At 44.1% G+C, this 25,539-nt stretch overlaps 1 protein-coding gene across 1 annotated transcript in view; it reads right to left on the bottom strand.

Moving 5' to 3' along the window:
* Positions 1 to 2,170: 2,170 nt before the first annotated feature.
* The window catches only part of LOC144322490 (stimulated by retinoic acid gene 6 protein-like), a 49,110-nt gene continuing 25,741 nt past the window's right edge, over positions 2,171 to 25,539 (bottom strand). The window contains exons 7-18 of the mRNA XM_077912613.1: positions 23,240 to 23,368; positions 22,833 to 22,903; positions 21,362 to 21,473; positions 17,738 to 17,891; positions 11,774 to 11,849; positions 8,101 to 8,182; positions 7,734 to 7,782; positions 7,157 to 7,274; positions 5,485 to 5,604; positions 4,102 to 4,265; positions 3,175 to 3,321; positions 2,171 to 2,532 (exon numbers count right to left, since the gene is read on the bottom strand). Of these exons, the coding sequence (XP_077768739.1) occupies positions 2,393 to 2,532; positions 3,175 to 3,321; positions 4,102 to 4,265; positions 5,485 to 5,604; positions 7,157 to 7,274; positions 7,734 to 7,782; positions 8,101 to 8,182; positions 11,774 to 11,849; positions 17,738 to 17,891; positions 21,362 to 21,473; positions 22,833 to 22,903; positions 23,240 to 23,368 (1,362 nt within the window). The 3' untranslated portion in view covers positions 2,171 to 2,392. The remainder of the gene's footprint in view (positions 2,533 to 3,174; positions 3,322 to 4,101; positions 4,266 to 5,484; positions 5,605 to 7,156; positions 7,275 to 7,733; positions 7,783 to 8,100; positions 8,183 to 11,773; positions 11,850 to 17,737; positions 17,892 to 21,361; positions 21,474 to 22,832; positions 22,904 to 23,239; positions 23,369 to 25,539) is intronic.

Below are 25,539 nucleotides of genomic sequence, written 5' to 3'. Positions count from 1 at the left end.
GAAGAGGAAACATCTTCTGCTTCTCTTGTTGAGGTTTCTTTTGGCCAAACCTTAGGTTTAACCACTGAGCCATCAGGTTTAACTACTGAGCCGTCCCTTGGCCAAACCTTAGGAACTTGTCTTCTAGGTCGGTCTCTGGAGTTGCATCAGCACGAAGTAGAGGAAAAAACGTGAAGAAATCAAACCTTGCACGTGGAAAGGACAAGACCAGAGGAAGATAATTCACAAGTGGACTAAGTCTCAGGACTTTTCAGTCTCAGTCCCCCCACCTAGGGACTCCGTGTTTCCTCCTGACTTACATTAGAATCCTCCTGGGAGCTTTGCCCATGACCTCCATGCTCCTTTCCCCGCTTGCATCATGTCTAGGGCAAAGATTTGTGAGGTCCCTTTCAAGCCAAAAGCTGAGCCTCATTCCATAAACATTTGCACTACCTATGCATTAGGATTTCCAGCATTTCTGCACCTCCTTATATCATTCTTTTTAAGACATTCCCTAGAGGCTCCAGCCTGTCAGGTATATAGAGGCCACTCTTCCCTGGTTGGCACCTGATAGATCACAAATGACTTCTGAATTGCCAGGCTTAGGGTCCATATGCTTGGCCATGGGCAGACCCCCATACTCTCCCTTGCTGGCCAAGATGACTTCTGGGGCTAAGTCTACTAGTAGGTCTAGAAGCAAGTAAGGCTGGTGGGCAGAGGTCCTGAGGAAAACTGACAGTACTTTGGGTAGCAGCTACCTCAGGGGAGACTCTTTTCTCCCAGCTGAGAGCGTCGTAAGAGGTAAACAGACATTAATCACATCACCACGAAGTATTAAGATTGCAAATAACAATAACCGATATTTATTGAGTGTAGGATGTAGCAGGAACTAGCTTAGGGGTGTCTGTGGGGAACATGAGAGACTCCTAACTCTGGGAAACGGACAAGGGGTAGTGGATAGGAAGGTGAGCGGGGGGATGGGGTGACTGGGCAATGGGCACTGAGGGGGGCACTTGACGGGATGAGCACTGGGTGTTGTGCTATATGCTGGCAAATCAAACTCCAATAAAAAATATACAAAAAAAAAAGAAATAAAGATCACTACAAAAAAAAAAAAAAGGAGTGTCTGTGGGTATTAACTCATTTTATCCTCAAAATAATTTGGAGTGTTACAAGCATTGCCCTGTGTATTCGTAAGGAAAAAGCAGCACAGAAAGGCAAAGTCATATAGTCGGCGTCACATAGCTAAAAGTGGTGGTGAGGGATCCCAACAATCTCACCCCAGTTGTCTCAGTTTCTAAAGCAGAATGACAGAGTTTAGAGCTTGTGAAGGTTAAATTAAAAGAAGTCTGGCAAACGCATCTAGCAACAGGACTAAGTTTACAGTAAGTGCTCAGTAATGATTACTGGATTTCAATGGCTCTGGGACTGGTGAGATGGATGGGGACCTCCCTCGCCCATTGGTAGGTCCTCTTGGCATTTGCATAGGCTTCATGATGGCCTTGGTCACTCTGCATGAGTCCTGAGCCATCAGAGACATTATGCATGGGTGCAAAGACTCAGGGTACAGTACTGGGCCTGCTGTACAAAGAGAAATGTCCAGGCTTCCCAGCCTGGCATCTGGGCCTCCCCAGGTGGTCTAACCAGGCCCCGATGCCCTGCGCTGCGAATACCAGAGGCCTCCCCTCCTCAAACATGCCTGGGGCTCTCCTGCTCCCACACCTTTGCCCCCAACTAAAATGCCAGCCCACTCACATCTCTGCCTCCGCAGATAGGCAGCTTTCCCAGGGGAGCCCCTCCTTGTCAGATCTGTAGATCTATTTTGTGACCAAGGCCAGATCAGTTCTGATCTGTTCCTCATCCCAGTGGCCATGATAGGGACAGCCTACTGTGTGCCTGCTGACCCTATCAGATCAGAGGCTGGGGACATGGAGTTCCTTCTCTCCTATCACCAGAAGGCCTGGGAGGGGGGAAGCAGTGAGAATGCTGTTGGATTAAGGCCATATTTTCTTCCAGAGAAAAACTGTGTCAAACAGTTAAGCTCTCCTGGTGTAGACATTTTACCAACTTCTTCAGTGATACAAAGTTCTATCCTGTGGTCTAAGCTGTTTGCCCACATAGAACTCCCCAACACTGCCTCCTAACCATAGATAGGGGAAACCATTATTGAGAAAAGATTGTTCAACAGAAATTCTCTTTAGTTCTCGATCTTTTTACTAAGGGAGTGGATTATTAGACCTGAGACTTCATGGTTCAATTCAGCCCCGGTGCCATCCCATGAGTGTCTGGTGCTGTGGACAGTGGACAGTGACTGCATCCCATCAACATTGCAGGGGACAGAGGCTGGGTAGCCTGGGCCTTGTCGTGGGGCAGTCATCCTGGAATGGCCTTGCAGCAATGCTGGAGGTTACCGTCAGCATGTCAACAGAATCTGGGTAAACTCCCGAGAGCCGTGACCTGGTCTTGATTTTCTGAGCATGACTAGTCTGGGGTTGTTGACCAGGGTCTGCAGCAGGAGCCACCGCGTCCTGGACCTGGTTGAGATTCGGGGACCTAGGAGTGAACCAGAGCAGACAGACTTGGGAGATGGGTCAGCTTGTCTCTGTCCTTCTCAGAAGCTCTAGGGGAAGCTGACTGTTAGGTGTGAGGTACCAGAGAAGGAGCAGGACCAAGACGTGAAGATGGCTGGAGGGTTGTGAGTTTGTCCCAGAACCGGATATCTGCAGTTGGGAACAGTGAGGAACATAGTCCAGACTAATACTCATGAGACAATTGGTGGGTTTCCCAGCAGGAGGCAGAGCAGAGTAATAGGGATGGGAGGGGTGGAGTAGACAGTAGAGACCCTTGAAGGGGCAGGGGATGGTGACCAGCAGAACTGAGCCCCATCTTGGAGGGCATCTGGCCTGAAGTCTGGGATATAGGTGGGATCTCAAACAAATGGACTGGAGGACTCAGCAGAACTAGAGCTCATTTCTGGGAACAAGAATCCACTTAGAAGGACGGAAACACTAGGCCTCAGGGTGGCTGCAAGCTGTGCATCCTGTTCTCCTAGGTAGAAGGTTCCCCAGGGCATGGAGTATGGAGGAAGGTAGGCAGGGAAGGGGGAAGCTGGGACATCTCCGGGATCCCAGAGAAACCTTAGGGTACTTGTTTCCTACCATCCAGCCCCAGCATAGGTTCGAACAGGAGCCTTACCTGCTGACTGATTTAGGTACCAGTATTTGATGGCTCGCTGCAGCCTCCTCTCCCTGTGCCCTATGATCAGGATGTTACAAAAGCTGACAAGCACAGGGTTGGTATGATAATGATCCACATAGAGCATGCCGATCCAGGCATTGAATCCTGAAATGCAGAAGGCGAGTCAGGCCGTGCAGTATGCCCTGTGTCCCAGGATGCTCGACACCTGTGCTTTCGATAACAGAATTGCAGTGTCACCTTGTTCCTAAACGGTGCCCATGTTTTCACTGAGAATCTAGAAAATTAGGTATAAAGAGCTCTTAAGCTCTTAAGGGTTCTTACGATAGCATTCTAATCTATCCATTTTATGGGGAGCTTGCGGCTGAAATCAGGAGGAGTGCCGTGGCCAATACGCAGAGGCTTCCAGTCACACAATGAATGGATGAGTGAATGAATGGACACAGGTCAGATATAAAACAAAAATGATTTTTTGCTCTGTAGAAGTGGCTTGATTTTGGAGTCTTTCAACTGAACAGACCATTTTCTTAACTAAATTTCCAACTAATGACACCAGTAATTCTGAGATATGTTCTTTCTCAAAATTTTCAGAGCTGTGCATTCATAAAACAATTACTTTCTAACTGTTGAGATGGAATTCTAGTACTTCTTGCTGCTCTCCATGATACCTCAGAGGCCTTCAAATACGCAGCCATTTACTAGCCTGAATTCTCTTTTGACCATTAGGCCGAATGTTTTTTTCTGCTCAGTGTTACAACTTCCATGAGAAGCAGAGCTCTGAGCAGAATGAAGAGTGTGAAGGCCAGGCCTCTGGTACCCAACCTGCAGGCAGCTTCCATAAAGCTGCAAGACCAGCAGCCCCCCACCTCCCACCCCCCGCACCTCACCCTGACTCAATGAGCGGCCACTGGGGGACCAGCCACTTACCCATGTCTGCCCCCTCATAGCCATTCTGCATGATGGTCCTGTCGATACGCGCGATCAGCCACGTGCCCAGGATGCAGCTGATGAGCAGCCTGGAGAGGCAGGCGCCCAGTCCCAGCAGCACGTTGTAGAAGAACAGAAAGTAGTTGAAGTTATGGAACACTCTCCTGCAAACAGAAGGAGACAGAGGGGCTGCACCCTTTCAGTATGAGGAGGTGGCTAGGCAGGCTGGCTCAGGGCTCCAGGCCTATGGTCAAATCCTGCAGCTCCCATCTCCTAGCTATGTGATCTTGATTGTCCCTGCCACACAGCACTGGTATGGGCACTGGCCCAGTACATCATAGAAGGCACTGAGCCCATTGCAGGGTCAATGTCAGTAGTGGCTGTCATATTTCATGGGCTCTTTGGGTTTTGAGGTTTCCTGTACAAATCTCATGTGGCCGTAGCTGACATCGTGGTTACAGCAGAGGTTGTGGCTTTCCCACCGTCTGTAGTAACAATGACCTGCCCCAGCTGGAACTGCTCCAAGTCCTCCAAATGGAATTTCCTGAATGACCACTGGATCATGTGGTTTCCTGTTGCCTAGGGGATGAAGCCTGAACTCAGCATCCTGGTTTTCTGGGCCACTTCTGAGAGGGGCCATTTTTGGGGTCATCCCTTTGTGCACTCTCTCTGCCCCTCTTCATCCAAGGCCAGTGCATGGTCACCATATTGGATTATCACTGTTCTCTCCATCTGCCTTGCCCTTTGAGGCTGCCTGCCTGCATCTGCAGAGTGAGGGCTGCCAGCCACACCCTCTCCTCAGAGCCACCTGTAGGAACCCCACCACCCTATGGACTACAGCTCCAACATTCCATGTGCAGCTGAATGAACCATTCCTGCCTCTCTTTCTCCAGTACCCGGGTCACTCTTGTGAGGCTTTCACCCCCTCTGGAGTCTACTGTCCCCACATCTGTGTCTACTGGCTCCTGTGGCCCAAGAGCTTCCTCAAGAGGGTCATATGGGGATATCTCTGTATCCTTAGTGCCTGGACTTTGAATGAGTGAATCACAAAGGGTCCCCATGGGCCAGGCACTGTTGTTCTAAGTTCATACTTAAACACATTTCATTCTCAGGATACCTCTTTGAGGTGCACAATTATTTGTAAAAGGAGCAAATTGCACTTGATGAGTATTTGGAATGGTCACCTAGGATCTCATAGCTCATAAGGGGTGCAGCCAGGATTTGGACCCAGGAGTTGGGTTTCAGAGCCCACTCTCAAAGCATGGCCCCTCACCCTGTCAGAGAGGGTACAGACTACCCAGGATTCTGCCAAAGGTGAAGAGGAAGGAACTAGAGACTGCTGAAGCCAAAGCCTCCAATCCCCATTCCTTCCTTTGCCCTCACCGGTTGTCGAGTGCCAAGGGCTTCTGCTTGTCAGCCGCACTCATCTTTGGCTGCAGGAAGAAGCTGGAGGCGATCCACACCTGCAGGATCATGATACCCAAGACGATGGATATGGTGAGGCTGCAACACAGGGCAAAGACCGTCCTCAGGTGGCCTTGTCCAAGCACTGCTCCAATGGCCAGTGATAGGACAGAGATGGGACAGTCCACTGGGAACAAAAGTAGCTCAGGTCTGTGCTGTAGGCCTCCAAAGTATTTTCCCACCTATTGTTGAGAAAATTGAGGCTTGGGTGCCTGGGTGGCTCAGTTGGTTAACCATTTGCCTTTGGCTGAGGTCATGATCCCAGGTCCTGGGATGGAGTTCCACATTGGGCTCCCTGTTCAGTGGGAAGTCTGTTTCTCTTTCTCCCTCTGCCCTTCCCCCTTGCTTGTGCACTCTCTCTCTCTCTTTAATAAATAAATAAAATCAAAGAAGAAGAAGAAAAAGAAGAAGAAGAAGAAGAAGAAAGAGAAAGAAAGAAAGAAAGAAAGAAAGAAAGAAAGAAAGAAAGAAAGAAAGAAAGAAAAAGAAAGAAAGAAAGAAAGAAAGAAAGAAAGAAAGAAAGAAAGAAGAGGAGGAGGAAGAGGAGGAGGAAGAAGAAGAAGAAAAGAAGAAGAGGAAGAAGAAGAAGAAGAAGAAGAAGAAGAAGAAGAAGAAGAAGAAGAAGAAGAAGAAGAAGAAGAAGAAGGAGAAGGAGAAGAAGAAAAAGAAAAATAATTGAGGCTCATGAAGGGGAGATGACTTTCTCAAAGCCACACAGTCAGGTCTTGGCTCCAGACCAGAACTCCAGGATTTAATTAAGTCCTTTTGTCCACGAGTGGCAGCTGAGATGCATGTTTAACAGCATGGAAATCAAAGAAAAGCATGGAGTTTTTTAAAGAGTTCATGAAGGCCCTGAGAATGGACGGACAGGCTCTGCCCAGCCTCCCACGTGGCTCTAGAGGAGAATGGAACCAAGAAGCTCAGATCAGGGAGTTCCCAGAGAGGGCCACATCCTGTATTTGCATTCCCTGAGCAGCAGTGTGGGATGGCAGTTAAGTGGGGCCTTGGCTTCAGATTGCTAGCTCCCAACCCTGCCTCTTCCCCTCCTTGGACAAATCAGTTAGCCTTCTGTGCCTCTCTTTCTTTGTCTGAAAAATGGGTGTTAACATGAGATCTAACCTTCAAAGGGTTCTTAAGAGAAAAGGTGCATAGTGAATTCTCAGTAATTCTGTCTTTTACTGAAAAGTCAGCCTTCACTTTTATCTTCTATCTGGGTAAACTGAGGCTCAGAGAAGCAATTTACCCAAGGTCACACAGCTGATCTAGAACCTAAGCTCAGATTCCCTCTCTTCTTCCACTACACTGCTGTGACTCTTAGGTCACCTCCCTGAACTTCAATCTTCCCAGCTATAAAATGGACATATGCCTATCCGCCCCCCGACACAATTGTGAGTGCCCCAGTGAACAGTGTCGACTGTATGGTGCCCATTGTGATGAGTTGCTAGTCTGGCCCATCCTTGGGTCAGAGTTGAGAGCAAGGGTCCAGGAATTGGTGAGAACCCAACAGGGAAGGATCAATCTGAACAGGAGCTTCAAGGGTCCACCAACTCCTAGACCCTGGGAGTTGACAGGGAACCCACCCAGCACTTACGTCCCAATGCCCAGTCCTTGGAGCATCTCCAGGCCCTGGTTGTGGATGATAGGCAACACCAGGCCGTACATGATCAGCATGCCGCATAGGCTCTGTACCACGTGGATGATGAGGTAACCTGTGGGCCAAGGGAACCCACGGTCATTCGAGGCCCTTTTTGACCTGTCATACATGCCCCTCCCTGAAGTTCCCCCTCTAACCTCTTCCCACCAAAGGTCTGGCATTTTCATTTATGCTGTTTCTTCTGCTTGGCATTGCTGTCTTCCTGCTGACCTTCTCTGCACCTCCTGCCAGATGCCATTCAAATGTCAAGTCCACTAGAAAGCATTTGTGTCCTGTCCTGGATATGGAGAGTCACCTCCTTCTCTATATCACCACTGCCTTTAGCATTTCCAGCCCATGGACTTAGGGCAGGAGGTAATGATAGCTATGTGAGAGTGGGATTCTCTCTCATTCCAGAAGGAGGAAGAACAAGGGCTGCTTCTTCCTCACTTCTCTTCTTACTACACGCAGCCAGGACTCTGCAGGTGCCTGTGGAATGGGTGCTGAGTTGAATAGGTCACATGATGGCACTTACCCCACAGAATATAGGCTATTTGCCAGCCAGAGTATCTTGCAATGGCCACCTGAGATTTAAAAAGAAAAAGGGGTTTCAGAAGGAAGAAAACACTGATCACCTGTAACACACGGGTCCCACATCCCTGCCTCATCTGAGGTTCAGGTGTCATGATGGTCTTCATTTTACAGATGAGGAAACCAAGGGCCAGATGGGGATAGTGACTATCCTGAGTCACCCATCAGCAGAACAGACTAGAAATGAGGCCTCTGGACTCCCAGTCCAGGGCTCTCCCTACCCCAGGATGCTGCTCCTGTCCCAGAAGCAGGAGAGCAGGACTCGGCCGATCACTTAGTTTCAGAGCAGAGAGAGGCCTCTGAGGACTTACCACACTCTCTGCTGAGGAAGGATTATGGAACTTCGAAGGAAGAAAGTGTTTATTTCCTGCCCACAACCTCTTCATGTGCTTTCTAGAGAAAAAGTAGGAAATTAGTGTTGTTCATAACCATGGCTCCTTATGTACTTAGGACTCAACAGATGTAAACAGAAAAGCCTGTGGAAGGAGATGGTGGCCAGCTCGGCTTCCCTGTATTGACCATAGCTCGTGAGACAGTTCTCATGAGTCTTAAAAATATTTTAAAGTACTTTTTAAATTGAGATATAGTTGATATAATACATAAAGTTTCAGATGTACAACATAATGATTTTATATTTGTGTATATTGCAAAATGGTCACCACAATGAGTCTACTTACCATCCATCACCTCGCATAGTTACAAGTTTGTTTTTCTTGTGAGGGGAGCTGTTAAGAGCTACATCAGTAACTTTCAAATATGTGGTACAGTACTATTATCTATAGTCACCATGCTGAATATGACATCCCATGACATTTATTTTATAACTGGAAGCTTATACCTTTTGGCTTCCTTCACCTACACCCACCTGCCACCTCCACCTCTCACAACCTCAAATCTGTTCTTTTTACCTGTGAGCTTGTTTTTTTTTATTTTTTTAGATTCCACATGTAAGTAAGATCATACAGTATTTGTCTTTCTCTGTCTAATTTTCTTCATGAAGTATAATGCCTTTTAAGGTCCATCCATGTTCTGCAAAAGGCAAGATTTCATTCATTTTTATGTCTGAATAGTATTCCACTCTGTGTGTGTGTGTGTGTGTGTGTGTGTGTGTGTGTGACATCCTTTAGCCTATTCATCCCTCAATGGACACTTAAGTTGTTTCCATATCTTGAATATTGTAAATAACATGGTAGTAAACATGGATGGGTGCAAATATCTTTTCGAAATAGTGTTTTTTGTTTTCCTCTGATCAATACCCAGAAATGAAATTGCTAGACCATCTGGTAGTTCTATTTTTATTTTTATTTTTTTTGAGGAACCTCCAGACCATTTCCCACAGTGGCTGCACCAATATATATCCCCACCAGCAGGGCTTACTCCTTTTTCTCCACATTCTTGCCAATGCTTGTTACTTCTTGTGGTTCGGATACTAGCCATTCTAACAGATGTGAGGTGATGCCTCATTGTGGTCTTAACATGGCCACGCATTTCCCTGATGATTTAAAAATCTTAACATATTTTGTAAAAATAATATGTAGTTACCCAGTCTTCATGATGACTGAATGTGATCATTGAGACTCTATATGTGGCTTTTATTTTCTTCAATTTGCTATATTTTCTTTTTTTTCTGTGATGAATATGTATTACTTATGTAATAATATTTCAAAACAGGTAATAATGGAAAACCGTTTTTAATGATAAATCCACCTTATAACAACATAAAGGAAACTGAAAAAGGTACCAGAGCCCCTCATACTCCCAGCACCCCTGCAAGCCTCCACATGCCTTCCCCTGTGCTAGTCTCGGCCTGGCCCCTTGTGTAAAGATTAGGTTGGTGATGGCTATGTTCATGGTCCACGTTCACATCTGTGTGCTGCTTTTTTCCCTAACATCCTATATCTAGCATTTTCCAGGATGTTTTGCAATTTTATGACCACTACATTGGGAAGACTTAGTATGAAATGAAGGATATGAATATCTCATAAATAGTTTGTATACTTATTACATGATGAAATGATGGTTTGGGGCTATGTTGGATTAACTAAAATATATTATTAAATTATCTTCACCCCTTTTTCACTTTTTACAAATGTCTATTAGAAAATCCAAAATTGCATCTATGGTTTTCATTATGTTTCAGCTCAGCAGGACTGGAGTGGAGTATGCCACCAGGAATACAAACATACAGATATATTTGCATGATGTACAGAAAATTTTTGGAAGGACGCAGAAAATGAATAATGTTTAGCTCTAAGGCAACAAATTGGGGTCTGACTGAGAGAAAAATTTTACACTAAATATTTTTATAACATTTTTTAAAAAGAGACTGCAGGGATACCTGGATGGCTCAGTGGTTGAGCATCTGCCTTTGGCTCAGGGGGTGATCCTAGAGACCTGGAATCGAGACCCGGCTCGGGCTCCCTGCAGGGGGCCTGCTTTTCCCTCTGCCTATGTCTCTACCTCTCTCTTTCTGTGTCTCTCATGAACAAATAAATAAAATCTTTAAAAAAATAAAAAGAGACTGCATATAGGTTGGAATAATTCTAAGAAAAATAAAAATACTGGCACAGTACTAGTGCTGTCCAGCTGTAGGTTTTTCTTATCCACTCTTTCCTTTGTCCCATGGTCCTGTAAAGCCAACAGGGCAAGGATCATCAGTCCTCAGTGACAGGTATGGGAGGGAGGGGCCAGCCTGGGCAAGAATAAGGCTTCCCTGCTACAGGTACCTTCTCTTCCCTGTGCCCTCCATCCATGTCAATGCAGCCAGCTCTAAAAGGTGGTTGTGACTGGTTGTGGTCCAATGTCTCACTGATAATCTCCCAGGCACTGTCAGGCCAATGAAGGAAGGAGTAGGGATATCCTCACATGAGGCAGGGCAGGGGGGAGCGCCAGTGTCCGGTCCACCCCTGGGGTCCGGGGAGAAGAAAGCAGAGAGAGGCAGCAAGCTAGGGCTGTTATGGAGAGCTGGGGCCTCTTCGTGCCAGGAGAGTCCTTACTGCAAAAGATCCATCCTTGGGCAGCCAGATAGTAAGGATGTGAGGCAGGATACTTTGGAAGGGTAGGAGTTGGCCCTAGGCTTTCTGTGACTGCATGTGAGCTAGAGACTTAGGGGGGACAAGGGAGGAACAGACGAGGGGGGGGAGGGAGAGGGAAAGGGAGATAGAGAGAGAGAGGAGGGCAGTTACCTAAAATTCAACTATCTGCATGAAATGCTCACTTCATATTGAAGGCCATCCCCTCCTCCTGCTCTGCTCTTCTAGAGACTGATGCACCTGGTGTCCTTGACCTGCTCTCCTTTTATGCTCCCTTGAGCCAGATGTACCTGCTGGGAACTCAGTGTGGTTAGTCCTGGAGACCAGAGCAGGTCTGACACTCAAAAGAGATGCTTAGTGTACAAGAAGCAATAAGGCCTCTCAGGGCAGAAGACATGGCCAGCTGCTAATGGCTTAGGTGAGTTATTTTGTTGAGTCTCAATCTTTTCAGCTGAAAAAACAGAGACAAAATTACCTCTCAGGGTTATGGTGAAAATCAAAAGATTATCTTTTTTAAAGATTGATTGATTGATTGATTGATTGATTAATTTGAGAGAGAAAAAGAGAGCATGCTCACTAGGGAAGGAGCAGAGGGAGAGGGAGAAGGAGAGAAGCAGATGCCCCCCTGAGTGGGAAGCCAGATGTGATGCAGGGCTCAATGCCAGGACCCTGAGATTGTGACCTGAGCTGAAACCAAGAGGTGGCTGCTTAACCAACCATGCCACCCAGAAGCCCCTTAAAATCAAGAGTCTAAGCACAATGTCAAGTTTATAGTAGAAGTTCAAATCAGCAGTGTTTTGGTTTGGGGTTTTCTGTCCTACTACCAATAGATGTGGCTGTTCCTGGGCCACATATACATTTCTGGTTCCAATTTGGGCACTGCTGTCACTGCTCAGGAATTTTTAGAAAATTCTGGCTGAAGACACACAAATGACTCCCAGGGCCCTCCTACCTGTAACAGGCCAATATGTGGAACAGATAGCTGACGCATGTGAAAGAGGCGGGCAAGATGGTCACCAGCCAGACTCCTGAAATAGAAAAAGTCACAGGACAGGCCTGAGAAGATGAGTCAGAAATTTATTTTCAAAATGCAGATGCTCGGGCAGCCTGGGTGGCTCAGAAGTTTAGCGCCGCCTTCAGCCCAGGGCCAGATCCTGGAGACCCAGGATCGAGTCCCATGTCGAGCTCCCTGCATGGAGCCTGCTTCTCCCTCTGCCTGTGTCTCTGCCTCTCTTTCTCCCCTCTGTGTATCTGTCATGAATAAATAAATAAAATCTTAAAAAAAAAAAGGCAGATGCTCATATCAGAAAGGGCTGGGTAAATACATTTTACTTTCTTTCTTTTTTACCCACATTTCTTGTGTAAATAAAGTTTTGTTTATATTTCTGTTTCATTTCAGACACACACCCCCTCACTATACTTCACTTCTTGCACATGCCTCTCCTTTGGTATTAATATTTTCCATCTAGAGTGAGTAATGGGAAGAGAAAATTAGGGAATATACACATCGTAGTTACCTTCTGTCCTCGTAAAACCATTAATAGTTGACTTCTATTTGCCCCCCCCAGTAAAGAGCAACCACATACAAGGATAACTCGAATCAAGAGGTCTTGACTATTCTTTCAACCCTCTTTTGGCAAGTTTTTAATATGCTGTATCTGGTTTGCTTTCACGTGATCCTGTGTGCTTGTGAGAAAAGGATGGAGAAACAGGCGAGGGAGATGATATGTAGGTATAAAAGCTTCTGGACAAGCTGTTTATTAGTAGGTCCACAAGAAACATTTCTTAAAAATCCAACACCTCTTCATAATTAAAAACACCCCATAGTGTAGAAACAGAAGAGAACTTCCTCAACTTGATTAAAAAGTATCTGCAAAAAATCCACAACTAACATCATACTAAACAAGAAAAGACTGACTGCATTCCCCCCACGTTCGGACACAAGAAAATCAATATCCACTCTCACCAATTCTATCCAACAGTGTACTGGAGGGTCTAGTTGGGGAAATTAGGCAAGAAAATGCGGCCAGGCTGTAAAGGAGGAAATAAAACTATCTCTGTTCACCAGGGTTCTTATGTTTAAAAAGTCCCAAGAAATAAACTCATTAACAAATGAGTTCAGCAATGTTGCAGGTTACAAGGCAAATATATGAAAATCAACTGTATTTCTGTATGCTAGCAATGAACAATCTGAATATGAAGAAAAAAATTACGTTTGCATTAGTATCAAAAAGAAATATTTAAGAACAAACTTAAGAAATATACAACTTGTACACTGAAAACTATGAAAGACTGTTGAAAGAAATTAAAGAAGATGGAGATTAATGGAAAGACATGCCATATTCATGTATAGGATGTTCGCTAACATGGCAATATTCTCTAAATTGATCCAAAGATTCAACCCAATACCTATCAAAATTCCAATGCCATTTTTGCATAGATTGACAAGCTAATCCTAAGATTCATATAAAAATGAAGGGATCCAGAATAGGTATTGCCAATCTTGAAAAGGAAGAAGAAAATTGCAGGACTCAACCTCTTGATTTCAAATTTACTACGAAGCTACAGTAATGAAGATAGTGTGGTACTGCCATAAGAATATAAGGGAAGGGAGAAGAAGTGTGTGGGAAATATCAGAAAGGGAGACAGAACATAAAGACTCCTAACTCTGGGAAACGAACTAGGGGTGGTGGAAAGGGAGGAGGGCTGGGGGTGGGGGTGAATGCGTGACGGGCACTGAGGGGGGCTCTTGACGGGATGAGCACTGGGTGTTATTCTGTAAGTTGGCAAATTGAACACCAACAAAAAATAAATTTATTATTAAAAAAACGAAAAAAATCATGATTGATAATAAGAAAAAAAAGAATAGATAGATGTGTAGGATCAATGTAATAAGAATTCAGAAGTAAGCTCGCATCATCAAATATTTTCAACAAGGATAAAAAAGACAATTCAATGAAGAAAAAATATGCTTTTCAACAAACGGCACTGGGTCACTGATACTCACATGCAAAACAATGAAGTTAGAATCTTACCTCACAGCATATACAAAAATTAACTCAAAGTGGATTATAGGTTCAAATGTAAAAGCTAAAATTATAAAAGTCTCAGAAGAAAATAGAATAAATTTTTGTGACCTCACGTTAGGCAACATTTCCTTAGATACACACACGTATAAAAGAAAAATGAATATACTGAACTCCATCAAAGTTAAAAACATCTACGTTTCAAAGGGCACCATCAAAAAAGTAAAAAAGCAACCTACAGAATGGGAGAAAATACCTGGAAATTATATCTCTTAAGGGATTCTTATAGCTCAATAATCAATAAAGAATTCAATTTATTTTATTTTATTTATTCATGAGAGACACACAGAGAGAGAGAGAGAGAGAGGCAGAGACACAGGCAGAGGGAGAAGCAGGCTCCACGCAGGGAGCTTGACGTGGGACTCGATCAATGGGTCTCCAGGATCAGGCCCTGGGCTGAAAGCGGCGCTAAACCGCTGAGCCACCCGGGCTGCCCAAGAATTCAATTTAGAAATAGGCAAAGAATCTCCAAAGATACTACTCACAGATGATGTACAATTGCCCAATAAAGACATGAAAAGATTTTCAACATCTAGATATCACTTAGAAATGAAAATCAAAACCACAATAAAATGCCATTTCACACTTACTAGATGGCTATCAAAAAAAAAAAAAAGACATGTCATGTTGGTAAAGATATGGAGAAACCGGACCCCTGATACATTGCTGGTGGGAACACAAAGTGATGCAGCTGCTTTTGGAAACAGTCTGCCAATTCCCTGAGAGGTTAAACATAGTTGTCATATGATTCAGAATTCCACTCCTAGATATACACCCAAGATATATGAGAATATGTGAAAAATTTGGAGGTGAATGTTCATAGCAGGATTACTCATAATAGCCAGAAAGTTGAAACAACTCAGATTTCCATCAACAGATGAACGGATAAATACAATGTGATATATTCATACAACAGAATCAATTCCAGCAATAAAAAAAAAAACAGAGTTCAGTCACATGCTATGACATAGATGGACTTTGTAGACATTTGCTATGTGGGAGAAGTCAATCAAAAAAGACCACATATCGTGTGATTCCATTTATGTAAGAAGTCCAGAAGAGCCAAATCATTGAGTCAGAAAAGAGTAGTGATCTAGGGCTGAGAATGTTGAAGGGAAATGGGGAGTGATTACAAATGGCCATGATTTCTTTACAGGGTGATGACATGTTCTAAATGTGATGGTGGTGATGGTCACACAATGGTGATAGTTGAGAATATACTAAAACCACAGAATTGTACTTGGGAGTTCAATGGATGAATTGCAAGGTATGTGAATTATATCTTTGAAAAGTTGTCTTAAAAAGAAAGAAAAAGAAAGCTGATCTCTATTTCTTTTAAGTTTTAAATGTGTCTCTCCCCCAGCATCACCAGGATTACACAATTGCTATATCCCAAATTTCAACCAACACAAAGGGTGCAGGTAAACCACCATAAGCTCACCCCTGTGGGGCACATGGATCCTTGAAGAAAGGATGGGAGGAGTCTTGCCACAAGCAGAATGAGTGCAGACTTGCTCCAGCCAGCAGCAAGGGCATGACTCAATGCACACCTTTAATTTAATGCTTTTATCTACCCAAAGATGAAGCATTTTCAGCTTAAAAGTCTCTCTTGGTCAGAGGACAGCTGCTTTAAAGCTGAAAAAGATGAAGATAGAATAAAAAAAAATTTCATTCTATGAAAATTTTCTTTCTTTTCATGCATTGATTCTCAAATTAACTAAACATGTGAGAAATACATGAAAGAGGGCGTACAACATGAGGGAATATAGTGACATATTTACTCCAGTTCACCCAGAGCAAGTACCTGAGGTTGTCATTAAAAACTTGCCAGAAAAAAAAAAAAACTTGCCAGAAGAGGGGGGAAGGGGAATGAAATTTTAAAAAAACTATGACTTAAAAATTGTATGACTAAACTTAAAGATTAGACCACGTGTGCTGCATGGTGTACTCAGGGACTCATCGCTCTGAGCATTAACCTGCATTAAAGATCGATACAGGGCACCTGGGTGGCTCAGTGCTTGAGCGCCTGTCTTCCCCTCAGATTGTGATCCCCAGGGTCCTAGGATCAAGTCCCTCACTGGGCTTCCTGTAGGGAGCCTGCTTCTCCCTCTGCCTATGTCTCTGTCTCTCTCTGTGTCTCTCATGAATAAATAAATAAAATCTTTAAATTAAAAAAAAAAAAGATGGATACAAATGGAGCACCTGGATGGCTCAGTTGGTTAAGCATCTGCCTTTGGCTCAGGTCCTGATTCCAAGATTCTGGGATGGAGCCCCACATCAGGCTCCCTGCTCAGCGGGGAGTCTCCTCCTTCTCCCTGCCACTCCCTGTGCGGCTGCTCTGTATGCGTGTGTGTGTGTGTGTGTGTGTGTGTCAAATAAATAATAAAATCATTTTTAAAAAGATGAATACAAAAAATAAATAAATAAAAAATAAAAGATGAATACAAATGTTCAAGGGCAACAATAAAGTATGGTGGTATGGAAAAAAGTGGTCCCTGCCCCAGCGCTCATGTAAAAGTAACTTTCCATGTCACATGCAAGAAAGAGAACTTCCCTCAAATAATTCACAGATCTATTTCCTTCTGGTTGCAATATTCCACCAGATTATGAATCTTAAGTAAAAATATCATTTGCAACACCTGTTTCATGGCTTAAGGAACATTTAGAAATTTATAGCCATTAACTAATTGTCAGTGGCTTTTGGGAACCACTTAGCACCCTGTTTCAAGCTCCCATTTAAAGATAAGGAAGTCAAGGCCAAGAGAATAATGACTTGTAATGACACAGAGCTTACCTGACATCTTGTCCAGGGCCTTTCTCAGCAGGAAAGAGGGAAGAACTCTCCTCCCTCCATAGGCAATGGACATAGAATTACAATATTGTTTTCAAAGAAAGCTGCTATTTTAAGGTAAAGTGACCACTATGGACAGATTCATATGTCAAAACCCTAACCTCAGGGACGCCTGGGTGGCTCAGCAGTTGAGCGTCTGCCTTTGGTTCGGGGCATGATCCCGGGGTCCAGAGATCGAGTCCCACGTCGGGCTCCCTGCAAGGAGCCTGCTTTTCCCTATGCCTGTGTCTCTGCCTCTCTCTCTCTTTCATAAATAAATAAATAAATAAATAAATAAATAAATAAATAAATAAATAAATAAAATATTAAAAAAAAAAAAACCCAACCCCTAACCCCCAGTATGATGGTATTTAGAGATGTGGCTTTTGGGAGTACTGCCCTTAGAAGAAGAGACAGGAGCCAGCCTACTTCCTCTCCCGACTCTCTAGCATTGAGGATACAAAGAGAAATCAGGAAGCGGGCTCTGAACAGACACCAGGTCTGCTGGCACCTGGAACTCTCCAGTCTCCTGAACTGGCAAATAAGTGTTTGCTGTTTCTACTACCTGGTCTATGGCAATTTGTTACAGCAGTGTGAACTAAGCAGAAATTAAATTTGAACAACATATATAAATTTTTCATGTAATCCTAAAGAAAAGCCAAGACTTGCTGTTTTATTTTTTCCAAAGTGAAAAAGATATGATGATTTCAGTTTGTTTCCACTGGCATCAAAACAAAACGGGCTATGTAAAATGGGAAAATTCTCAGGGCCTGTTCAACTCAGCTCCAAACAGGTTTTCACAAAATGGCCTAGATCCTGACCCCATTGGCCTTCTAATCACCCAGAGAGGCATGTTATCAGTTGTAACCCACTTTTCTCCAAAACCAGTCACCTTGTGCAGGTAATAGCAATCCTAGAGCAATCATTATCCCAGGTGTGCACCTGCCACTATCTCTCAGTTTCCCACACCTTCCCAGCAAAGGTGGCAGGACGGTGTTACCTTTGCTGACGCTCATCAGCTCTTTCACCTGCAGGATGACTGGGGTCAGGGTCCCCGTCTGGTTCATGGAGGCAATGTAGTACTCCAGCTCCCCTTCAAACACATCCAGCTCGTCTCTCACAAACACGAACATGCAGAACTCAATGACAATGAACTGGTACAAAGAGCAAACATTTCAAAGTCTCACCTGAGTCCAGCCTACTAGGTGAATAACACATGGATCTTTCTTTGGTTTTGAGGTCAAAACTCTTTGAAGTACAAAACTCATCTGAAATAGACTCTAAACAGTACCAAGATGAGTGGGATTATGACTCCTTTGGAGTCACCCCAAACTCTTTTCTTCACCCTATAGCATACAAGACTAGGTCCTACAAGGGCTCAGGGAACTCTTCCAACATTTATTACATCAAAGTGAAATGAATGCCTGTGAATAAGGAGCAATCTTGGGGACAACTCTAGCCGAATCTGCTCTCCTTCTTGGTGGTAACCAAGTTACAGAAGTACTGTTTCCTGTATATAGTATCTTGGTAGTAACCACATTATAGGAAGTACTGTTTTCCGTAAACATGTCACACGTGCTCACTCCCATCATCCTGGCATCATGCCTTCATGCCACCTACTAGCGTACCAAAACTTCTAGAGTTCCCACTACCATTTTACTTCATCAACCAAATTTTGTCTGTTTTTGAATGTGCAGCCAAATGTTACCATCTTCAGGGAGCTTCTCAAACTAGAATAATTCACTAAACTTTCAGAGTACTTTCATCTTTTTTTTTTTTTTTTTTCTCTCTTTACATGGCAGGTACTTCATACCACATTGTATCCCCATCTCTTAGACCAGGTCTCTCCCAGACCAAGACTCTTCTGAATCAGCTGTCTTCTCTCTTCCGGGTCTGAGCATGGTGCTTGGCATACAGTAGATAACCATGAAAGACTTAAGGAACACAGTAACGCCAAGTCATGTTGCAGAAAATTCCAGTTGTCCATTAAAACCCATTCTCTCATTCTTTGGGCACAAAGCCGGACTACATTTCCCAGCCTCCCTTGAGTTAGATGTGGCCACATGACATGGTTCTTGCCCGTGGAAGAGGAGTGGAAGGAATGTGTGCTATTCCACACAGGTCTTTGAACCGCCACCCCCCCCCCCCATGCATTTCTCCATATACCTTCCCCTTCTGCTGACTAGATGCAGAGGGTGAGGGTTCTTGGGGATCATAAGGCATATGGTGGAAGAATCTGGGTTATGGAAAAACACACGGAGGACTGCTGCCCCCCTCAAATATGAATACCCACTCAACACTGTTATATGGGCAAATATACATATAGTGCTAAAACACTGAAATTTAGGGGTTTATGTGGTACTTCAGCATTACCTACCTAATACATTCATCTAAAACTCAATCACAGGATGAATTTATATAGGTATCATCCAAAATATAACTTGGGGGCAGCCCAGGTGGCTCAGCGGTTTAGCACCACTTTCAGCCCAGGGCCTGATCCTGGAGACCGGGGATAGAGTCCCACATGGGGCTCTCTACATGGAGCCTGCTTCTCCCTCTGCCTGTGTCTCTGCCTCTCTCTCTCTCTGTGTCTATGACTAAATAAATAAAATCTTTAAAAAAAAAAAGATTTTATTTATTCATGAGAGATACAGAGAGAGAGAGAGAGAAGCAGAGACACAGACAGAGGGAGAAGCAGGCTCCACACAGGGAGCCCGATGTGGGACTCGATCCCGGGTCTCCAGGATCACACCCCAGGCTGCAGGTGGCATCAAACCGCTGCGCCACCGGGGCTGCCCAATAAAATCTTTAAAAACAGCAACAACAAAAGACAACTTGGTCTTGCCAGTTCTATCTCTCCATGTTCACCCCACTTTTGACTCAGACAAGTTACCTCAGGTAACTGACCACATGAAGTGTTTTGATCCTGTGTTTAATAAAATATTAAAGTCAGGGGGATCCCTGGGTGGCTCAGTGGTTTAGTGCCTGCCTTCGGCCTGGCGCGTGATCCCAGGGTCCCGGATCAAGTCCCACATCAGGCTCCCTGCATGGAGCCTGCTTCTCCCTCTGCCTGTGTCTCTGCCTCTCTCTCTCTCTCTGTCTCTCACAAATAGATAAATAAAATCTTAAAAAAATATATTAAAGTCAGAATTATGCCAACATTTAAAATTTTTGTTGAGAAAACACACTTAAATAACGCACCTATGCTGAAACATGATTATCATCCAAGCTCCATAGTTCACACGAGGGTTCACTCTTGGTGTTGCACATTCTATGGATTTGGACAAACATCTAATGACATGTATCTACCATAATAATATCATACAAAGTATTTTCACTGCCCTAAAAATCTTCTGTGCTTTTCCTATTCATCCCTCCCCTCCCCCACCCATGGTAACAATTGATCTTTTACTGTCTCCATAATTTTGCCTTTCAAAATGTCACACAGTTGGAATAACATAATATGTGACCTTCTCAAATTGGCATCTTTCACTTACTATTATGCATGTAAGTTTCTTCCATGTCTTTTCAGGGCTTGATAGTTCATTTCCTTGTAGTGTATCCCCTTGTCTGGATGTACCAAAGATTATTTATCCACCCACTGAAGGGCTCTCGGTCACTCCCATTTTTAGCAATAATGTATAAAGCTGCTACAAACATCCACATGCAGGAAAACTGACTTTTTAGTATGTTAACCTTATACCCTGCAACCCTGCTGTAGCTGCTTATTAGTTCCAGTTGAGTTTTTTTAAGACTTTAAGTAATCTCTATACCCAAGAGATTAAGTTTACAACCCCAAGATCAAGAGTCACATGCTCTACTGACTGAACCAGCCAGGTGCCTCTTCTGGAGTTTTTTGTTGCTGTTGTTGATTCTTTTGGGTTTTCCACATACACAATCCTGTTATCTGTGAACAAAGACATTTTTGCTCCTCCCTTCCCAATTGGTATTCCTTTTATTTCCTTTGTCTTGTTACTTAGCTAGGATTTCCTAAGTAAATGTTGAGTGGTGAGGGGAACAGTCTTGCCTTCTTCCAGATCTTAGTTGGAAAGCTTCTAATTTCTCACGATAAAGTATGATGTTAGCTGTAGATTTGTTGTTGATATTCTTTATCAGATTAAGAAAGTTTCCCTCTATGCCTAGGTTGCTGAAAAATTTTCTCACGACCTGGTGTTGGATTTTTTTAAATGTTTCTTCTACATCTATTGGTATGATCATATGATTTTTCTTCTTTCGGTCAGTGATGTGATTGATTACATTAAGTGACTTTTTAACATTTACCAGGCTTGCATATCTGAGATAAATCCCACTTGGTTGTGGTTTATAATTCTTTTCATACATTGCTGGATTGATTTGCTCCATTCCATTGTGGTTCTTTTACCTACCTGTCTCCAATTGTAGGGGCAGTAGTTTGTACCATGACTTCTCTTCTTTTATGGATCTAAGAAGAACTGTTGATTTTTCAATTTGTTCAGATTTTTACTTGCTGTTAGAATGGAGTGGCATCTTGTGAGTTCTTTACATGATCAAAAGTTCTTTGACCCAGCTTTTAAAGAATCACCCCTGCCCTAAACCATCCATTCTCACTTATAAAAAAGAAAAGAATTTGTTCAGATATACTTACAAGGTACAGGCATATGAAAGCCAACACAATGGTTCCAATCATTCTGCTTGGGAACTGAAAGCAAGGGTCCCACTCATATATTCTGGTTTGGAACCAGGACTTTTTAGACTCCCTGTGAATGAATAAATAACAAGAAAAGAGAGGGTGTAGTTGATAAACAAATGCCTGATTCTTCTGAAAATAACTTCATTGCCTCTGCTTATCTTAGAATCTAATGAGGAGAAAGAACACTGGTAGATTCTAGTTTTCTTTCTCCCCTTATTCTTAAGAACAGAGACTCAATTTTACTCAGTAGAGCAATTCACCAAACTAAAGAGCTATCATCACTCCTGAACTCTCTTACAGCTAAGAGTGACCAAGACTAAGCACAGGCCAATCAGATGTGACCACAGTGTGGTGTGGCGCTTTGGGGAAGGCGCTGAAGTGGAATTGACACAGCTGAGAGGGACCCCATTGCCCTTCCTTCGTTTTTCCTGCCTGCTGTCTGAAATGCAGACATGGTGGCCAGTCCAAGCTGGAGCCTACCCAGCATCTACCTTGGACATGGACAGCCTTCATGATGAAAATCATAAGAATGATCAGCAAAGTTCCATGGTGGGCAGTTCAGGGTCGGTATGAACTACCTGCCTCCAAAATTCTTTCACATGAAAAAGAAATCTCCCTCTTGCGTGTCCCACCATTATTTTGTGTTTTCTGCTACATGTAAGCAAATGTAGTTCCAACCAATGTACAAGCTTCATCAGTGTATGACCTTGGACTAGCCACGTCCCTCCTCTGGGGTACATCCTCTTATACATGGTGGCAGTGGCACCATTTATTTTCGGTCACTGAAGACCAGGTGCTTTTGCTTGGCCGTGAGCTGTGTCTTCTTGTATTAGTAACAGCAAAGCAGTCTTTCTCTAGGAACCTGCTCCCTCCCATCAGTCCTTGCGGTTAAGTGAGGCTGAACCACTTCCTATGTTCCAACGTGGAATATGTGACAGGCTTAACAATCCACTTAATCACCCTGCCATAGTAATTGGTTTGGGGAAGGCATGGGCTCCAACTGATCCAATAAATCACAATGGGGGTTTGGTTTGAATTATCAGAAAGAAAAATTTCTTTTTTTCTGGGATCTTAAACCAGGAGGGTATAAGCTTAGAGATTCTGGGGGCCACCACAGGGAGGAAGCCCACCTCACTATGAGGCTAACACAGGCTAAGAGAAAATGAGGCAACTAGCCCTGATTCTGATAACAAGGAAGTCACTGGCTCCATCTGCATCGGAGCTGACCACCTCTAGACTTTTAGTTATGGAAGGCCATGCATTTCTGTTTTCTCTTTAATTTAGTCCAAGTTGAGTGTCTGTCTTTAGCAAACAAACGTCCTGACTACTATGCGCCCTTCCAGTCATCTCACGGTCTGCCACACTGTCAGGGCTCGTCAGCGCTGGTGCAAACACCGAGGGGTGACTGAGGCACCCCGGGGCTTACTGCAGGGGGGGCTTCCTCAGGAGCCGTTTGACGTGCTCTGCCTGGTGAGCTTCCAGGAAAGGCTTTTCTTCCTGTGAGGCGAGAGAAGGGTGCATGCTTAGGCTCACAAATTCTTGTCAGGGTTTGGTCTCTTTAACTGGCTATTGTCACAGAGGCCAGGAATTTGGGTAAAGTTGCTCTTTTGGATTGAGAACAGCGGTTAAGAGAGAGCCTCAAGCCCTGAGCTCTCTGGGTCCAGTTCTGGCTCTGTTCCAGACCAGCTGCGTGACCTCGGCCGATGCAACTCCCCTCCCTGGGTCCGCGTTTCCTCCCGTAGAATGGAGAAGTAGAACCAGCGCCTGCCTCACAGGGCGGTTGTGCCGACTAGACCTGCGGGGACACACACGGGGCTCCCCCTCAGTACTCACCATCGGCAGCTCCCAGCCCAGGTGGACCCTCAGAGACTTGACAAACATGTGCAGGAAGCGGCCCAGCAGGAAGGCCAGGCACAGCAGTGAAGGCCAATAGAACATGACTGTCTCGTACCTCCCCAAAAACTGCAACAGAAGCAGAGCGTGGGGTGCGGGCTGTAGGTGGGCCGAGGCCAGGCCACCGGTAAAGCTGCGGACAGGGGTCTGCCTGTCTGCCCACTCCCTCAGAGTTGGGCGGCCAGTGGTCAATCTCTGCTCACCCGGTCCCATGGCATGAGCAGTGGGTCTACAGTCTAGCAGCCCTGGGTGTGAGTCGTAGCACTTCCATTGTATTTTATACAAAGGGCTTTCGTGGCTTTTTCTTTCTTTTTTTTTTTAATATTTTATTTTTTTATTCATGAGAGACACAGAGAGAGAGGCAGAGACATAGGCAGAGGGAGAAGCAGGCTCCCTGTGAGGAGCCTGATGCTGGACTCAATCCCAGGACCCAGGATCACACCCTGAGCCAAAGGCAGACATTCAACCACTGAGCCACCCAGGTGCCCCACGGCTTTTTCTGATCAGGTATCAAATACTGCTACTTTTGGAAAGTACACATAACAGAGAGAGATATAGAAAGAGGGGTAATGAGGAGAAACAGGGAGAGGAGGGTCAGAGAGGAGAAAAAAAGAGAGAAGGAGAAACAGAAAGAGAAGAAGGGGAAAAAAGGAAGGAAGGAAGGAAGGAAGGAAGGAAGGAAGGAAGGAAGGAAGGAAGGAAGAGAGGGAGGGAGGGAGGGAGGGAGGAAAGAAAGAAAGAAAGAAAGAAAGAAAGAAAGAAAGAAAGAAAGAAAGAAAGAAAGAAAGAAAAGAAAAGAAAAAAAGAAAGAAAGAAAGAAAGAAAGAAAGAAAGAAAGAAAGAAAAGAAAAGAAAAGAAAAAAGAAAGAAAGAAAGAAAGAAAGAAAGAAAGAAAGAAAGAAAGAAAGAAAGAAAGAAAGGCAGGAAGGCCTCATAACTGCCATCATGTTGGCAGCAACAGAAGTTCTCAAGAGTACAGGTCTCTCAAGATATTATTCATAGTTTTTCTGTAATTTTAGTTTCATTTTAATGGAAAAACCCCACACAAAGTATTTTTTCACTGTTTTAAGACAAATAATATTGTGACTTATCTTTCACAATTTAGTGGTTAGTTTCATGGGGATTTTTGTTTTTAAAGATTAATTAATTTATTTCAGAGAGAGTGAGTGTGAGTGGGGGGAAGGGCAGAGAGAGAGAGAGAGAGAGAATCCCATGCAGATTTTGCACCCACTGCAGAGCCAGGTGCAGGGCTTGATCCCACGACCCCAAGATCAAGACCCAAGCCAAAATGAAAAGTCAGACATTTAACCAATGGAACCACTCGGATGCCCCTGGTTTCATGTTTTTTGTTTCCTGAGTACTTGCCCCCATGGGGAGTTAGGTTTTGATGCTGTGATGTTCAGGTACCAGGCAGAAGCATGCTGAGATGTGGGCGCTCATGTCTCCCCCTCATCCTCACCACTGTATGCTCACCACTCAGACATCAGACATCACCACTACCAATATTCCAGTGTCTTTTCTTTGTATCTATCCTTACATATATGTCTATTATAAATTGAAATTATGGGATGCCTGGGTAGCTCAGCGGTTGAGCATCTGCCTCTAGCTCAAGGCATGATCCTGGCGTCTTGGGATCGAGTTCCCCATTGCGCTCCCCACAGGGAGCCTGCTTCTCCCTCTGCCTCTATTTCTGCCTCTCTCTGTGTATCTCATGAATAAATAAATAAATCTTTAAAAAAATAAAATAAATTGAAATTATACCAAATACATAGGCCTGTATACATCGTAATCAGCTTCCCATGTGCTTACAAATTATTTGCAAATGTCACTTTTAATGCTCTGTAATACTGCATTGCTTAGATGATCCAATTTTATTTAAAGTTTCTCCTAATATTTGACATTTTTTACTCTTCCAATGTCTCATTTTCATACATAATGCTTCCATGAACACATTTGAGAACACAAGATGAAATCTTTATTATTACCTTGATCTGGATTCTAGTCCCATGATTTTTCACTCATAAGTCCCATTAGCCCCTGAGTCTAACTTTCTTATTTATTGGTGAGCTGGGTATAGCACTACCATACAGCCTTCAAAGTACCTTGAAGCGCCTTGAATCATGCAATAGTTAATCTGGGGGCCTGAGCCTAGGACAGCACCTAGAATAGCAGTTCTTAACATTAGTGACTGAGCATAGAGGTAAGAGCCTGCCATTTCCCTTAATTGACCATGAATATTT

The sequence above is a fragment of the Canis aureus genome, chromosome 10, assembly GCF_053574225.1.
Source record: "Canis aureus isolate CA01 chromosome 10, VMU_Caureus_v.1.0, whole genome shotgun sequence".
Taxonomy (NCBI): domain Eukaryota; kingdom Metazoa; phylum Chordata; class Mammalia; order Carnivora; family Canidae; genus Canis; species Canis aureus.
Note: the sequence above shows the minus strand (reverse complement) of the source record. Positions and strands in the feature narration are given on the sequence as shown.